General features: G+C 39.0%; 1 protein-coding gene and 1 long non-coding RNA gene across 2 annotated transcripts in view; both read left to right on the top strand.

Moving 5' to 3' along the window:
* Nucleotides 1-19437, top strand: part of SAC9 (sacI homology domain-containing protein / WW domain-containing protein) — a 246422-nt gene that overhangs the window by 127266 nt on the left and 99719 nt on the right. Inside the window, exons 8-9 of the mRNA XM_089813780.1 lie at nt 330-557; nt 11154-11612. Coding sequence (XP_089669906.1) covers nt 330-557; nt 11154-11612 — 687 coding nt within the window. The remainder of the gene's footprint in view (nt 1-329; nt 558-11153; nt 11613-19437) is intronic.
* On the top strand, nt 11887-18368 carry LOC149572702 (uncharacterized). Its single transcript, XR_016359953.1, has 2 exons — nt 11887-11987; nt 12118-18368. It is a non-coding gene; the product is annotated as an uncharacterized LOC149572702 (long non-coding RNA).

Here is a 19437-nt window from a genome sequence, read left to right as displayed (position 1 = left end):
ATCATTCTGATTGCAAGCTTGGTTCTTGGATCAACTGCATTTGGCTAAAACCGTGGCTCTCCACTATTTGATTTCCTTTGCTATTGAGTTTGTTGAAACAGGAAGTTTGACTAATGCCCCAAAATGATGCATCTTATGTCATATCATAAAATATAAAAAGATTTTATAGAATTGTGGTCCCAAAAATGCAAGGAAAGCATCTGTGCTTCATTATCCATTAGACCAGTAGTGAAATCTTTCCTAATTACATCTAATCCAGATATAACTTGTTTATCCTTAAAATAATTGTTCAACACATAATATAACTCTTTAATTGGATTATTATGCAGGGAGCAACTATACCACAGTGTACAAATGGGACAAAAATCACAATTCCATTACCTGGCGTGAGTAATCCAGAGGATGTTGCTGTAACTGGTGCAGGTGTGCGAAAACATACTTTTCCTTGGCTGTATGATTTTGAAGAACAGGAGGGAGATCTGAACTTTTTGACACGCATTGTGGCGTTGACATTTTACCCTTTTTTTCCTGGAAAAGCTCCTATGACGCTCGGTGAGGTATACTCTCACATGAATGATATTGGATGGATTCTTTTCTTCTTCTTATCATGCCTGGGTCACTGTTAGCATTCACAGTATGTAACCTTCAAAAGACAGCATTTCTTTTTAGAGGTTCTTTCAGATCATAAGGATTCCATTGAAGGATATATTAGTATTTATGAAATAATGTATCTAAGCATTCTCATGCTATAAGTTGTTAGATTATATGCACATAAAAATTCATTGATCTTATGGTCAAAGAAGTTGAAATTATTTGGGATACTTAGATGAGATGCTAGACTAGGCAGTGGATTTCAACGTGTTTGTGTTGTGTTAGTATATTCTTGCTTCTCTGATTAAATCTGTTAATGGTGTTCATCTATCACACTTGTTGAAAACAAACCCTATTCTCAAAAATATGCAAAATACAAAATCTCAGCATGGCATTTAGCTCTATTAAAAATCACAGACTGGAAATGACATTCTCTTTCGGTCGAGTACTTGACTCATGACAATGAAAGAACTTATCCCAGTCACAGATTTAAAAGCTGAAAGGTTGTCTCCTTGATAAGCCTTACCATTTTGCAGCATTTGTTAACTGAAAGTTCAAATCATAATCTAGCAATGTCAAGGATGGTACACAGATTTATCTTGCTGTAATATAGAATATGTCCTGAAGGCCTGAATGACCGGTTTAAGATTCTTTTTTGGTGACTTGTATGCTGGCAAAAAAATTTAATATTTTAATAACAGCGGCATATTACCTCAGAATATAGAGGCACCTAGAGAAAAATATGCATGCACTTGATATATGTCTAGAGCTGTGGCGCTGTGGTCTTGTTGTATGTTTTCAGTCCCTTAAGCCCTTGTGGTCTCCTGTAGCACATTAATAAATTTATCTTATCTTAACTTATGTATATATCTATGTATGTGAATATGCTGTGCCAATAGTCTGGCATTGTTACAGTATTACCTCCTCCGCACCCCTCCCACCCTCTCTATCATATATGCACTAGGTATATGCCTAGAGCTATGTATATATGTATGCATTTGCATATGCTGTGGCAATATGATGGTATTATTATAATATTTCTTTGCTTAAATCCGAGGATACTTTTGTAGAGTTACTAAAAAATATTAATTTTATCAGTGCTTGTAATTAAAGCTTGTAATATAGGTATGTAAAATGAAAAATTTGCACCTCAATATGAGAGAAACATGCACATAATATATAGTAAGACTCATTTTAAATTCAGATAGTCATGATAGTTATAAATATTTGTGAAAATGTATTGAAGGAACCAGTGTCAAACAAGACATACATAGTGTGGTGCTTTAAGAATACAAGTTCATGGCATATGATGCTCTTTTTTAAGTTGACAATTTGTTAATGCATAACTGCTAGATATCATATTCTCAAAAGTTGTGAGTTCAGGTTCAGAGAACCGTTTCACCGATACAGCAAAGTTCTGAAATGGGGTTTAGGTTCGTTTGTACAAAACCATGTAAAAATTATACACACCCACACACATATACATGCAGCCTAGAAGCATGAATTGAGATTAGAATGCTACATAGATCATAGATTCAATAAAAACACTATAAAATTGTAAGATTAGATAAGATAAGATAAGATAATGATATTAATGTCCAACAAAAGACCAAAAGAGGTCTATGGGACTGAAAAGATTACAACAGTGAAGCAAACCTCAGCAGGAGCATACAAAGATGTCCGAACAAAACAAAAACAGCCAAAGAAATAACAATAAAGACCAGAGACCAAGAAAACGCTAGGATTCTTTCTTGGGTGAGAAGAAATCTATCACTGAATGAAACAAATGCCGATGCGAAGAGGCACTGCCCTGTCTCTTTCCACTCCCGGACGAGCGTCGCTGGTGCAAGTAGTTAGAACGGGATCTGACACATTTGGGAAGCCCATTAGCCCGAATAGAGCTGGAAGACCTTTTCACACCACGCAAAGGGGATAATGGTGTAAAGAAGGCACTAATGAGCTGAGTAGATGAGTGCCGGTGGGGAAGCAGTGTTTGGATCGTGCTATCATGGAGCGTGGTGGCCTCACGAATATAAAGAGCAAGACATCTTTGATCATAGTAGCTAAAAAAGTCATGGAGAGAAAAGCATTCCCTGAACAAACAAAAGAATCTCCCTCTAATCTCATAATAGATGGGACAACAAAAAAGGAAATGAGCCTCATTCTCCACCTCCCCTAAAGTACAGAGCATACAAATCCGCTCCCCACAATCAAAATATGATGATCAGTTTGAGCTCGAGGATGGTGGGAACCAACTCTGAAAGAACCTAAAGAGATCCGCAAAGCATGAGACCACCGCTGTGAAAGATAGCTAGGACGGGCAATGATCCCATCAGAAATCTCTAAAAAGTGCTCCGCATAAAAAGACATACACAGACGCAGCCCACTAGGAGGGTTAACCTAGGTAGTAGTAATGTAAAGTCTATAGATATCAAGACGGACATGCTCATTTAACTCCTGACGAGAAGGGAGAAGATGAGCAGGGGCATCCAAAGAGAACTGAAAAGGAGGGAGATGATCCATGCCAATCTCGATTGAACTCAGCAGAGAAGAAACCTATGCATACCAACAACGCGTGCGAGAACTAGACTCAGCATCCGCAATGGAGACAGAAGAATAGTAAGCTAAGTAGGAGTAGCGGTTCCAATCCACAGCAGTATCAACAAACCCACAAAGACGATGAAGTAACCAAACCAAATAAAAAATGGCTGAGTTTGAAAAGATGAACACCAAACTCAACAAAAATGATACTGTGAGGAATGAACCTGTGACATCTGATGATGCGCCTCAAGAACAAAGTCTGAATCTGCTTAACCGAGGCCACGATTGGCCGCACCAAAATGTCTAAGAGGGATAACTTAGACGAGCTATCCTGAAAGTGATGTCTGAAACACTGTTTCTCAAGCAAAGCAAGAGAACCCATTCCCTTATTAAGTGTAGGATGAAGTGATCTCAATCTCCTGACCCTGAAAAATGAAGTGAAGATGAGAGGTCTTTAAACAGTTAAAGACCATGGTTCGAGTCTTACCCAAGTTAACCACAAGTTGTCTTCGATCACAAAATAAAGCCAAACTATCAAGAAGTCTCTGCAATTTGTTTGGCAAAGAAGCAAGGAGAATCACATCATCCGCAAATAGAAGGATAGAGATCATAACCTGATGAAGATAACAACCATCTCCCGGGAGCGAAAACTTCAAGAGAAAGTCCTCAAGCTCATCTATATACAGCCCAAACAAAGTAGGAGAGAGAGGACATCCCTGCTTAACTCCAATAGTGGTATGGATTGGATCCGAGAAGCCCTCCGGAGTTCGGAATCTGCCAACTACAGTCTCATAATAGCGATACGAAGCATCTCAGAAATACCAATCTCCCTAAGTCTCTCAAACAGGGCCACCCTAGGAACAGAATTGAAAGCTTTGCGAAAGTTAACAAAGCAACAATATACCTTCTTTGATCTGTGTCTAGCTTCCTCAATAATAGCCTGTAATGTGAAAATATGATCCATAATTTGATAATCTGTCCGAAAACCAGCCTGTCCTCTAGCCCTACCTCCAATCCTGTCAAGCTCCACAGATAGCATAGCATTAAGAGCTATTGCATACAGTTTGGCAAATGTATGCCCAATCATGATGGTTCTGTAGTTCCTCGGATCAGAGACAGGGTCGGTCTTGTGAATGGGATAAATCAAATGCCTAGACTAGGAGGTCGGAAACCCAGTGTGAATCACTCTATTAAAAAGAATAGAGGGATAGGGGCCCAGAACTGAGGCACCAAACTTGAAAAGCTCAGCCTGGAAACCCTCCTCATCAGCAGCACGACTACACTTCATGGATTTGATATCCTCATAAATGTGGGAAAGGGTGAAAAGGTGAATAAAAGGAGGTGAAGGGGGGTGAATGGAAGGCTACCTAGGAATGTCGTAAAGAGCCATGGTATTCGAGGTGAGGGAGCGAAAGTCGAGGGTGGAGGGCGGAGGGGTATGGGGGAAAAGAGTGCGCCAAAAGAGTTTGGGATTGCAAATCAGCGTGGAGCAAAGAGATTTGCACTTAGAAGCAACAAAGTTATGCTTCTTATTCTGAAGCAAATGGAGATAAGACGAGTGGATACTGGCAAAGTCGGTGGAGTGAACCTCAAAAGTAGATCTCAAAAGATGATGGAAAGATTTGTAGTACAAAATCGAACCACTGGTTCATGGGGCAGGTATTACGATGCTTGCTATGAAGGAGCAAAGGGGAACGATGAGGAATGGAAAGGGTGGCAGACTTAAGGATAGCCGACGTGAGCAAGTCAAACATGGAGGCGGCCTCGCACGAGTTTGAGAAGCATGAAGGGCTGAGGAGTCTTGAGAGATGAGTGGAATAGAGCTCACCATCACCATCAATAAAATGGAAGCGAAGGGGCGAATGAGCAGTGATAGAAGAAGAATGATGAGGAGACGAGAGTGGAGAGGCTAATATGAGTACTGAGGAGAGCATGATCAGCCAGAGGAAGGCAAAAAATGTTGAAACTGCGGATGCTCGGAATGAAGGAGGGACAGGTCTGAGCATAATCAACGACACTAGCGCCACCCCCATGAGGCCAACAAGTAAAGATCTTAGAACCCGGAAAGAAGGAGAGGCCGTTCAAGATCACCAAGCTAGAAGACTCACAAAGCCGCAACAAATGTCTGCCATACTCGGATAATGACCCATGCACATCCTCAGAACATCTCTAAAACCCTAAATAGGCAAGATCAATCTCAGTGGAACATATGGAGTGTGAACTGCGATAAAAAAGTGGAGTTTGGAGCATTCTGGTTCTCGCATTGAAGTCCCCGAGTAAAATAATGTCCCCTAGAATAACCAACTGAGAAATGGTCTCACAAAGATCAATATTAGGGTCTTCGTCATCGGTAGCATGAATAGCATAGTGAGAGGAGGCCGGTGGAAAGTAGCAAGCAGCCAAATAAAGATCTCTCTGGTTGTGACACTTACGGTCAATACAGACCCACATAAATCTGGCAAACGTGTCTGAGTGTACAATAGAAATGTTACTAAAAATATTATCCTTAATCAAACGAGCAACACCACTCGAGCCTCGTACGCCTCTAGAAACACGAACCTCATCATGACAAATGGATAACCACTGAAAATCGGTAACACTTGGAAGAGGATGTGCGGAACTCTCGTGAGTCTCGGTAATAACAAGAATATTGTATTAATTTCTGGGAAAGATTATGTAAGAGTTTTTTCATCAACGTTTCGGATCATACTATATGATCCATCATCAAGATGCCAAAGAGTCAATGAGAGCAAAAATATGGAATGCAAACTAACAACAAGAATATTAGCGGTACTGACAGCATCACAAAGAAGACCAGGTAATGACCATAAAAAACCATTACCATTCCAGCAGTTAACAAGAAGGGAGCAAGTGGAGGTCTCCCTCTTGTCCGACTGCTGGTGGGACTGTCATTTGGCCTTGGGGGCCTGTCTCTCTTCCCGACCACTGGGAGCGGAATCTCTAATAACTGCTTTTAGGTTTTTGATAACTGCCCACTTACCATCTTGCCTTGCATCTGCAACAACTTTGCGAGCTTGTTTGAGCTCTATAACCTGAGCCTTCGTGAGATCTTCATCTAAGAAGATTTTAGAAGGAAGAGAGAAGAGCTTTCTCTTCGCACGAAGAGCTCGTAGTCTATCAACAAGTGAAAAGAATCTAATAAAAAGCACATCAGCATGACCAAACTAGCACCTAGCCACCCTGATGTCAGTAAGACCAAGTTGGTCACAAAGAAAAGAGCGTCCAATAGCAAGAGGATCATGAGTAGAGGGAAGCCCACGAACTCGTAGGTTAAGCTCACGAACCCATCTCAACCTCTCATCCTCGATCTTACCTTGTACCATTTTATTAATAGTAGGCAGAGGTTGAGAGTCTGTATTACTACAAAGAGATGCCCATGACTTGACCTTCAATTCTGTCTGCGATACAAGAGAGGAATGTTTAGCTACAATGATAGCTTGCTGTTCTTCGATGGAATCCAGTCCTTCCTGTTGTGAAATAATGGAGCTGATACTAGTATGCGGACCAGTTGTTTCAGTAGTAAAGGTATCAGAAAAACTTTGAAATCCAGCTGCATTGGAGGTCGTGGCATTCTTCAATTTAGAAATGGTATAGGAAAGAGAGGCAACCTGTTCCTTCAAATGCAAGTTGTCTAATTCTAGTTTGGAGATCCTATCACATAGCCGCCTCGAGTATTATTGTTTTGACTTTCAAATATTGGAACTTTATACTAAGTTTCAATCTTCTGTTGGATTATCTAAATCTTCATCATCTTCTTCTTCATCAAAGGCAGTAGTTGTTCACAAACAATGCCAATGCCAAAGGAATAAACTACATCAATAACATTCTAGCTTTCCAAGTCCTCAAATGCTTATTACTTTTTCATTGCATAGAGAGTTGTTTGTTTGTAATTAACATCCTACTTGAAAAATGTTATAAAAGTAGCTTGTAACTTCCTTCACCTAATGAGGATATTGTTTAGTGTTTGAAATATGATTTATCGCCATAGAGAGATTTCAATTAATGGGACAAGTATCATTATCAACAGTTCGATATAAAATGTCATTGGAAGAAATCTCGAGGACAAGTTTAATTTGATGTAATAAATATCTAGTGTAATACTAGGGTATGGGGGGACAAAGTGCCTCAATTTCGAGAAGGCAGGGGGGACAACTCAAGGATGATGGCCGGGGTGGTGGTGGTGTGGGAACGGGGCAATATATACTATACATATACAATTTGACATGCGACCTATGAAATGACATTTCCAAATCTTAATACTTGAACGTAGAAAAATTGCAACATGAACGAAAACCATTGAGCATTCAACATAGTAACATAGTGCATACCCAATAGTAACATTCAAAAATCAAAATTGAATTAGAAATTCAAATTATCAGCAAATAGATCATTTTGGGCATCCTCGCGTTTTGGATGTGTCCCAATTGTGCTTGGGTTGTGGAATGGTAGGCAGGGGGTTACTTGGGTACTCCAAGTACCCATCCTAGGGATGTCCCCTCACTGAGTTTTTCAGGGTTTTGGGGGGGGGGGGGTAATTGCACATCTCCAGGTTTCACTATAAATATATGAAATTCAACAAATTTTGTTTTGTAATGTTTAAGATCTTATTCAAACTATGTAATAATTGTTTTCTGCATGAAATCACAAAATGTTTCTCAGTGGAACTGTACTTGGTTTGTCTGGGTCTGCCTTGCTTCGACCTAAGTTCGGCTTAGATGAACCAGCTTGCTTGGGTTTGAACCTTGGTAGAACCCATAGGTGAACTGGGACCATAACCAAGGACTGTATTGAAATTCATCTAGTTCGAAGGGCCAGGGAGAGAATTAGATAACTTATTCTAATGGCATAAGAGCCATAGCCATCTAACTCACAATCTAGATATCAACGTCAAGAGAGGTTTTTGAACTGTGTTGTAATTGCTGTACATTTGTATAATTAGAATGCTGAGAAAATGCATCGACAAATGGGGAAAAAATCAGCTTGAAAGTGATAATGTAATTTTTGAAGATACGAGTAATTTTACTAGGGACATATATTACAAAAAGGAAGAAGCAAAATTTGGGTAATGAACTGGTTTCACTGTTCACCCTATTAAATACAAGTTTCAGCTAAGTAGATAAAGCTTTGGGACTTTGTTGGAATCCTCAAGCAACAATTTAGCCATTTTAATGCAAAATCCATAACTCGAAGCCGATCTTACAATTTTTTTGGGATTTGAGAGTAGAAAATGATAAGCTTTTGTCAACGGAGTATTACATTGAGCAAGCAGACTTAAGTCTTCTCCAAGAGACTGGATCTAGAATCTTTTTATTGAAAGAAAAGTCAAAATATTTCTATTAGAATGTTGACCTCTCTGCAAAACCTAAAAATTGAGGAGATGTGTCAAGACTCAACACTATTTAATGTGCACAAATTTTAGTTATGATCAGCTATTCTCCTCTACCAGGTCCTAGAAAACACTTTCTCTTCATTGCTCTAGTACAATCCTTGAAGCTCAAGTGCTTACACAAATTACAATGGTTGGCACAACACAACCAAAAACTCATTATGGGGAGATTATTTAAATTCTATTAGTAGTGGAAAATAAAGGATGCATTGAAATCAATAAATAATCAGATGGTCATTTGATTGCTTTGAGCAAAGAAGAAAGAAGTTATAATTGTAGCCTCAAGTGACTAGAAAATGGTCAATGGGACCTGGAAATGAAGCAAGATCTAAGGTTCTGATAATGGGTGTGAGTGTGTATGCTATGTCAGTATGGCTAAATTTCTTTCAAGGTTTGGGTACACGGGTATGTCTGTATGGAAAACATATAAAATTCATTGATCTTTAAATACTTGAAAATGTAAAAACTAAAATTTATATTTTATAATATTAATTACCAAGTTAATACTACTAGTAACATTTACAAATTTATTATATATCATACTGTAATAATATTACTATATGCAATGCTTACCAATTTTTTACTGTATACAATATTAAAAATAAATCATTACTATATATATATAAAATCAATGATACAATCAATTAATAATCATTGCTGAGTTGTGTTAATAAACATATTATTCGATAGTATAATACTGATACACTGCTATGAATCACATAATGTTTTGATTAATTGTTGTTATGGTTAATGCTGTTGAAAACATGTGCCTCATGTAGAGGCACATCTCTATGTGAGACACATTGAGAGCATATATTAGCAATGCCATCTGATTCATTAAGATGCACAGAGAACAATACATTAAAGCTTACACAGCAGCATATCGGGATTATCTATCGATATTGAGTATTGATACTTGGCTATCAATGTAAATATATCAATATTGCTCAGCACTCATAGATCGATACTTGTGACAGTATACAACAGCAATATTTGTGAAATATATGCTGCATCATTAATTAGATTCTTATAGTTCTATATATTTATAATGTTCCTGCACATCAGTTGAAATACTTTAAAATTCTTCACTTGTATAAATCTATTGCATTTACAGATACAATACTGATTAACAGTAATCTTTATCACTGTTCATGTCAGAAGCTTATCATTTGCAGTATGTCATTGTTATATGATATGTGATCTTCTTGTTCATGTTTAAAGTCTTCCTTCTCTGTTAAGCATCTAAACATTTAACATATATTATTATATTACAAACATATTGCAAAGCTGAAAATGAAAATTATACATTACATCTGCTAACTGTATCACTGTTCTTGTTTTGAAAAACCAATGCCATGACTCATATTTTCATATTTTTTATAAATATTAAATTTTATTAAAAAAATTGACGTACCCAAGTATCTTCATCCCCTGTTTTGAAAACTAGCCATATCCATTCCTGCACCTGTACTCTAAGTACCACTGTACCATTGTCCCTGCACAACCTTGGTTCTTTATGTAGTATTTGGTCAGGTTTATTTTATATCTACATTGCTTGCATTGCTAGGGGGCTAATCATTGATTGTGTTAGGCAAGTTAAAATTGCATTTAGCTGTTCCATTTTTATATTGCATCTGTTTGCATGTTCATTTAGGATTTGAGAAATTTGACAAGTGTATTCTCTAATCCAGCTGACATATTTATAGAAAATTAAATAGGAAAAAGAAATCAATTAGGTTGTTTACATTAGGATTATTGTTATGTGTTATATCGAATGCTTTTCTTTAATTAATTTGTAAGGAGCATTCGTGATATATATTGTACTTGATTGGGACCTGCACCTTTTAAAAAATAATCTGCAATCTATGTTATGTTTTCCTATTTTATCCATGGCTGCATCTGTTATTCTTAGGGTCTATTCTTCACATGAACTTACTTCTCCATGTCAGTGAAAGCCTTGGTTTGAGCCTTTGCTTGCCAGTTTACCTCATTTATCAAGCGTAATCAGCATGTGCATGTATTATTAATTAGAATTTCTTCCTCAAACGTTTGCAAAGTGTCTATAATTGAAAGTAAAGGATGCGTTTGCTTGCATAGAATTTTATAACATATTAATTCCTTCCATGCTAAGGATGGGATGCCTTTGTTTTTAATAATTTTTTTGCACAAGGCAACTAGAAAAAGGTTGCTAAAAATCCCTTAAGTTTATGGCTGGGAGGATTGTCAGTGTAAATTCAGCACAAGTTGCTTTTTAATTTTTCAGCTTCTTTTAGCTTGTTTAAATTGTTTCAATGTTTCCTCCCTTGCCATTCCCAAGATATGGCAATTTTTTTTCTGTTCTGAAACTGCTTATCTTGGAAATTTGGAGAAACATTGACTGACATAGATGGACATGTTGCTTGAAATATTATCCTCTTGTACACTCCATTCAGAATTGCTTTTATGTACTAGTGGTGTTATCTCTCAAAGCTATTTATGTCATTTATAATGGGAAATTTCACAAGTGCATTTACTACATCACAATACATTTTATTACAGTATATGCTTTTTCTAATGTCATTGTATTCAAAGTTTGGTCTTAATAAGTTTTATGTGCTCTTTTCTTTAATTGCAGATTGAAGTTCTTGGAGTTGCTCTCCCATGGAAAGCAATATTTGCAAATATTGGTCTTACAGTAGAATCCCTGGGGCATGAACAAACTGTTAGACATAAAAGGCCTTCTCAGGCACCTTCGTTTTTAAAAAGCAATTCACTTCCAGATGTTTCCTTTCATAATAGTAATGTGACGACTGTGCTGCAGCCAAGCTCTTCCCTAGGCCATGGGCTGGATCTTCTTACAGGAGATATTATTTTTCCATTGAAAGATTCCCCATCTAAGTCTCAAGACAATGCTGTGAGCTTAAAACCTAAAGATAGTAGAGATGATATCTTTTCAGATAGTATTTTTCTTGATCAGTCTGCCCTGGGGGCCAATGGAGCAACGTCACATCCATTACAAGATGAAAGCTCCCAAAGTGAGGGTACTGCTGAGATTTACCTGATGTTTCTTAAACAGCTTTGCAGTTCAAATATGGTATGTCATGTGAAATTTATGATTCAACAGGAATGAAATAAAAGAGAAGGAATACAAATAATTTTACTTGTGTTTGGTATTCTCTTTACTTTCCAGTTATTCAATTATTTACTTTGAATATTTTATTCCACTGATTTTGTTAAGATATTCGTAATTTGGCCTATGGATGAAAAAACATTTTTTTTATAACTACTAATCTAATTCTTAGAACAAAAGATTTCAGTGGGGCATTCTGGAGTGATAACCTGATTCTATTGATTTCTGTCATCAACAGAATGGCCCCTTGTTTTTGGTAAAATCCATGTTGTAGCTGACGGGTAGAGTTGTATCCGAAAGGGCGCGTGATGGTTGAGTCACTCTTTCGGGAAATTATATGTACGTCGTCTGAATGGACTATTGGATCATCATTGTAGTTGGAGTTGGATATTGCTTATATGAATAAAGTCTCTTTTCTGTCTTACATTCTAATATCTTAATACGATAAACATTCATTTACCTTGTACAGTGAACATTTGGTGCCGTTGCTAGTCGAACCTGGTATACAAGAGGTGTTATAAAGATTAATGCTGAATTTGCTCAATCAGGATAGGAATAAAATAAAAGACAAGGATGATATACGCACAATATGGGAAGCATTAATTTTAACATAAAAGGCGAAGCGTAGGCAAAAGTTTCAGCAGCTTATCGATGGACATCGAGAGGGTGAAGGAGCACTGATGAAGGGAGTGCATTCGCCTAGTAGACCGAGGAGTGCCGAGGACTTGCTTCAAGAAACGTGATAGAGATCGCTGGTGGAAGAGACAAGGGAGGAGTTCTTAAACTTGTATATGCTAAGGGTAGAGAATCCGAACGGAAGGAAAGGAACTTGCATAGCTCGAAGTGTCAAAGGAACACGAGCATGGGGCGAACTCTTTGTTACCGATATACCTAACGAAGGGATATAGTAGAGAATCAAACAACTTCTCTTGAAGAAAACATCTTCACACCGGGTAATGCAGTTGTCCAAAGTAAGGCAGTTGTTCGAAGTAGCGTGGTTGTGTAGAACGTGGGTACTCCGAACAATGCAAGTACTTAGAACAGAGCAAGTACTGAGAATAGCTCAGGTACTCAGAACAACACGGGTATGCAACAAGTACCACAGATTCAAAAGAAATTAATGATGGCAGGACCTAAGGAAAGATTATCGAAGTTTAATGGCGATGGGATGACCCATCCAATCAGACATTGTAAAACATGTGAAACAATTTGGATGGCGAACGGTGTAAAGGATCAAGATGACTGGGTCCAATAGTTTTTGGCAACCCTACGGGGTGTAGCGATTGATTGGTTTTTGGATGCCAATTTGTAGAATTCAACTTCATGGCCAGATGTGAGGAAAGAATTCATAGTAGAGTTCCGACTACTGAGGGATGACTAAGCAAGGAAAAAATGAAACAATCTGTGTATATGCAAGGAAACTGAAAGTGCTAGTAGGAAAAATCGAAAGCCAACCAGCTAATGGGTTCAAGAAAAGGTAGTTTGTCAAATGGCTACAACCAACACTGAAAAAGAAGATGAAGATTGTACCCCAACATCATACATGGATGCATATGAGTGATGGACCTCGAGAGTGAGCAGAAAACAAGAAAAAAGAAGAAAAACAAATCATCGGACTCAGACGATTCAACCTTTGAAAGCAACGACAACAACGAGGAGTCAAGTAAGGAGGTTTGAGTACTACAAATGGACATGTTATGAATGATGAAGGAATTAAAAAACATGAAAAAGAATCCCGACTCAGCGAGAGAAGGGGAATTGTGGCGTATGGATTGTAAGGAGGGCCACACAAAGTGCTCCTGTCCGAAGAAACAATTTTGTGATATCTGCCAACTTGCGGGGCATTCCACCAAGGAATGCCCGTTCAATATGAAAACGAAGGGACACCAACAAGTATTGTTAACATAGGAAGTGTCTACCTTAGGAACAACAACAAATACGAACAATGACACAACCTCAGGAGGGTACCATAGCAATAACAAGTGCAGATGGGGCGGTATCAATAATAATAATAACAATAATGGGGACCGAAGCTGGATATAGTACGGTCCGAGTGGACAGCCGATAATAGAATGTCGTACGTGCAACCACTGGGACACTTCACCAAAAACTGTACCACGAAGGGAACACCACAGCTATTGTGCAGATGGTGTGGTCCTAGAGACTATTAGGATTCGAAATGTCCTAAGCTCGGGGTGAATCTATTAAGTGTAGAAACATGCGATGACGAGGAAACATTAGCCATCACTCGCGAGCAAGCAAAGAAGACATTGTATCCAGATCTTGATGAGGAGGTTGTAGCAAGCGCGAGCAGAACTAGAAAAACAAATGGAAGCTGAAAAATCACAAACAAAAGACATTGCCAGCACCTCAAGGAGGAACTTGGCAGGACAAAATATTATACGACAGGTAATGCAAATAGAGGTTCCTATGAAACTAGATGACCTTCTTACAATGCCTCAGCTACGGACTGCAATGCTAAACATGACACTCCTGAAAGTGATGGAAGAAACAAGAAAGGATGGTAGTGGAACGACTATGGCAGACACAATGCTACTTGCACTCACTACAGGAAGACATCTTGCAGTAGTATAAATGGGTATCCTCGGAATCATCCTCACGGACACAATCGTAGATGGAGGATCAGGAGTGAATGTGCTACCAAAAGATATATGGAAGAAGTTGGGGCAACCTACGTTGTGGTCACCTACATTTCAATTGCTCATTGCTGATCAGCACAGGATCAAGCCTTTAGAGACCTTGATGGCGCAACGTGTAACCATCAAGACACAACTAGTCTTATTGGATTTTGTGGTCATGCCATTAAAAAGAAAATGGTATGATGCCATCCTTGGATGGGGCTGGCTAGTATAGGCGAAAGTAAAACATGACTGGAAATGGAATACCCTGTCCATATAAGGCAGAGACCAGAGATTTGTAATTGACCTAAATAGATAGATGGTAGGAGAGGAGGCAACATTATTGGATTCTGAAGGTGAAGGCGAAGGAAATGACGAAGGGAAGAAACAAATGGAGCCTAACGAACAAGGAATACTAAGAGTGGAAGGAGGGTCTAACGATGACGACTTGAACTCGGCGAACGGCATACTCGATTGGCAGATGGAGGACTATGAGCTCTTTCCGAGCTGTAACATGTCAGGAGTCGAGGATTGAATTAAAGGAGAGGAGAATGAGTTACCGAAGGAGTATAAAGAAGTGACGGAAGGAGAAGCACAGATAGATGAAACAGCTACACATATGTTTAGTGAAGATAAACCTATTAAATATGAAGAACCTATGGTAAAGACAATGAACTTAGGGGATGAAACTAACCCGAAGAATATATTTGTGGGAGATGATTGGAATCCAGTCCTGAAAGCGACAACATTTAAAATATTTATGGAATATAAGGACGTGTTCACGTGGACGTATAAGGATTTGAAAGGGGTACTGTTGGAACTATGCGTCCATCGTATACTACTGATAGGAGCAGTACCCGTCCGGAAGTGGCCGTACCGGATGAATAAAAATAATGCCACATGGGTCACTGATGAGATCAACTGAATGCTTGAAGCAAACATTATTTTTAGGGTGCAGACGAGTGAGTATCACCGATTGTGATATCTCTGAAGGACACCACTTAGATAGGGATATGTGTAGGCTTTTGATGCCTGAATGTAGTAACAATCAAGGATCTGTTCCCGATACCATTCACTGATAGTATTTTGGAAGAAGTTGCGGGGCATACAATATATTCATTTATGGATGGATTCTCTGGATACAACCAGATATCCATCGCAGAAGAAGATAGGATTAAAACAACCTTCATAGTAGAAGATGCATTATATGCCTATAATAGAATGTCGTTCGGAATGTGTAATGCCCCAACAACATTTCAAAGAATTATCTCGCACTTCTTCGATAAGATGTCAGTTGAAAACTTCAAGGCATTTTTGGACAATTCAATTTTCAGTGCGGAGGACAAACATCTGACTGCACTCAGAGAATGCATGGAAAGATGTAGACGAGTGAGATTGGAACTAAACCCGAAGAAGTGCAGATTTATGGTACTGCAGGGAAAGCTATTGGGACACATCGTATGCAAAGCAGGAGCAAAGACGAATCTTGACAAAGAATGAGTAATTTTAGAAATGCCACCTCCAACGGATGTGACGGAGGTAAAATCATTCCTGGGGCACATAGGTTACTATTGAAGGTTCATTAAGAGCTTTGCGAAAATATCCTACTTGCTTGACAAACTAAACTGCAATGGAGAACCCTACAAATGGGAAGTAGAACAGAATGAAGCCTTCGAAGGAATAAAAACAAGATTAGCTACAATAGTTATCTTGGCTTATCCGAACTAGGATAAGGAGTTTCATGTCCATGTTGACTTGTCAAACTATGTAATTGGAGCAATGTTGACACAGACAGTTAATCACAGATTGGATCATCCGGTGTACTTTGTGAGTAGGCTACTATTTAAAGTGGAAAAAAATTATAGTACAATAGAGCGGGAGGCTCTCAGAATGGTGTATACCGTACAAAAGTTTAGACATTATCTACTGACAACTCCATTTGTATTTTATGTAGATCATCAAGCACTATTATATGTCGTGAACAAACCAATCATCTAGGGACGGATAAGCATATGGCTATAACTGTTTTAGGAGTTTACATTCAGAATTGTGGTACAGCTTGGGAAAAGCCATGTAAGCGTGGATCATTTATCAAGGATCAAATTGGTTGAACCACCGGAGGGAGTCAACGATGAGTTTCTTGATGGACAACTATTCCAAATTGCCGTACTATGATCTTGGTACACAAGTATCAGGGAATATCTGTCGACGGGACAATTTCTTAGGGAAATGCCGCTGAACTAAAGGAGGAAACTAGTGCTGAGAAGTCAGACATTTCAATCGATCAATAGGTTGTTGTATAAGATGGGACACGACCATATCCTATGCCGATGCATTCTAGAGGAAGAAATCCCGAAGGTGTTGAACCTGTAGCAGGACATATGTGGCCAGATACAATTGTGTGGAAGATACTTCTGGCAGGGTTATGGTAGCCAACTGTGCACAACGACACCAAGGAGTGGGTCATTGCTTGCAATACACGTTAGAGGCTGGGAAACCACTCAAGAGGGATTTCATGCCTTTGAACCATTCACACGCATAGGAATTATTTGAACCGGGGGGTTGGACTTTGTCGGACCCCTCAAGGTAAGTAAAACCCGGAGATGTAGGTACATCGTGGTAGCAACGGAGTACCTTACCAAGTGGGTAGAGGCGCGGGTCCTACTAGACAACTCGGTAGTAAGCACGACGAGATTCATTTACGAGCTAATCATCACAAGGTATGGAATCCCACTATAGTTGACAAGCGGCCGTGGGGGACATTTTGTCAAGCACGTCACACGACTACTGACCAGAGAGTTCAAGATATACCATTCCCTTCCGAACCCATACTATCCTAGAGCAAATGGACAAGCGGAAGCCATGAACAAAATCTTGGTTGAAATAATCTACAAGTCTTGTGCAGTTGAAGACGAGGATTGGGCGAAAAAGCTGCCATCGACGTTATGGGCGTACCGTACTTCATACAAGGTAATAATGGGACACACTGTTTCGGTTGATGTATGGATAGGAGGCTGTGGTACCGAGAGATGTAGGTAATAATGGGACACACTGTTTTGGTTGATGTATGGATAGGAGGTTGTGGACACACTTTGTCGGACCCCTCAAGGTAAGTAAAACCCGGAGATGTAGGTACATCGTGGTAGCAACGGAGTACCTTACCAACTGGGTAGAGGTGTGGGCCCTACCAGACAACTCGGTAGTAAGCACGGCGAGATTCATTTATGAGCTAATCATCACAAGGTATGGAATCCCACTACAGTTGACAAGCGACCGTAGGGGACATTTTGTCAAGCACGTCACCTGACTACTGACCAGAGAGTTCAAGATATACCATTCCCTTCCGAACTCGTACTATCCTAGAGCAAATGGACAAGCGAAAGCCATGAACAAAATCTTGGTTGAAATAATCTACAAGTCTTGTGCAGTTGAAGACGAGGATTGGGCGGAAAAGCTGCCATCGACGTTATGGGCGTACCGTACTTAATACAAGGTAATAATGGGACACACTGTTTCAGTTGATGTATGGACAGGAGGCTGTGGTACTGACGAAATTCTTGGTACCAAGTCTAAGAATTACGATTGAAAACAAACTAGGAGATATGGAAAGTTTGAGGGAAAGATTGTATAATCTAAATAAATTTGACGAACGACCACTGTAGGCATAATGGGCCACTAAAGTTACACAGTAAAGATGTAAGGCATGGCTCGACAAGCACTTAAAGTTTAACAAGTTTCAACCGGGCCAACTAGTATTGAAGTACAATGGGTGCAACGAGATCAAACTAGGAAAATTTATGGTGAAATGGGTCGGGCCATATAAAATTTGCGAAGTTGGTGATAATGGAGGAATAAAACTATGGATGCTCGACGGGAAGGAAGATCCCTATGCAGTGAATGGGTCGAAGATAAAAGTCTATCACGAAAGAAATAAGGTGGCTCTACGGACGAACAACTCAGAGAGAGTATAAACATAATAATAAATAATGCATATATGTAAAATAAATAAATAAAAATAATAATAAAGAAATGTATAAGTGAAAGCACATTAAAATTTCTGTAGTATAGCCATAGATAGAAAGAAGCCAAAAAAAAAGGATATCGTACAACCTTGTAACCATATAGTAAACTATACTGAATACCGTACGGTCATTTAGAAGACAAATGAAGGAACTGTACCACCGAAAAATCAAAGGAGTCCGTACAATATATAATGTACGGCTTAGATGGAAAGTTGAAACTTAAAAGGCCATATGGCCATACGACATAAAGTGACGTGAGAGGCAACCACTGTACAACAAGAGAAGTAGATGTGGCTTCGTACGAAAGTAATCACTGTACAGTCAAGTAATCACCAAGGATAAAATGTTACATAGGAGCTAAGATGTTAGACCGTATGGTAAAATAGGAGACTAGGTGTTTACCATACAAAAGAAGAAGGATAACATGAGAGGTTGATACTGTACGGTACAGTATACGAACTTGAAGGCAAGTAAAGGAACAAACACATGCACCGTATGACCAACAAAATTAGCACAACACACATAACCGTATGACTAGCAAGTAAATGAATTGGTTTTCATCGTATGAATGTACGGACTTGGGAGAAAACAACAGGAGACCGCCGTACAAGTGAGAGATAGAATGTATGGCTTAGAAAGGATAAAGAGGAAGGGATATTGTATGACTGGTCCCAGTTATAAAAAGACCGTATGGCCTGGAGGAATAAGGAGTTGTGTGTTTAATTGATCAATGGCAACCTAGTTTTGCAGGAAGCAAAGCACCGTATGTAGGAAGGTTAAACTGTACGACAAGATTAAAGAGAATACAAACAAAATAAGTCTACACCACCAAAGAAAATGTATAGACTAAAAAGGCATATACCCATATGAACTTGAAGGAAGACGGAAAGATCAATTGTGGATATCCTATACGACAACAAGAGCTATAATCCCTATGAACGCCTCTAGGAATAAGTTGTTAGGCAACCAACCTAACCAATTTTTGGCAAAGCAAAAGGACAAAGGAGGTGACGGTATGCATTCAGCCCGGAAGAGAGCGTAGAAGAAGAATTAGAAGAAGATTCATCAAGCAACACAGTGAATAGTCTTTATCATTGGGTGTACGTATTGCAGGCAATATAGGCAAAA

Source organism: Cupressus sempervirens, chromosome 2, assembly GCF_028749045.1.
Source record: "Cupressus sempervirens isolate cs-2001-9-10 chromosome 2, ASM2874904v1, whole genome shotgun sequence".
In the NCBI taxonomy this organism is placed as follows: Eukaryota; Viridiplantae; Streptophyta; class Pinopsida; order Cupressales; family Cupressaceae; genus Cupressus; species Cupressus sempervirens.
Note: the sequence above shows the minus strand (reverse complement) of the source record. Positions and strands in the feature narration are given on the sequence as shown.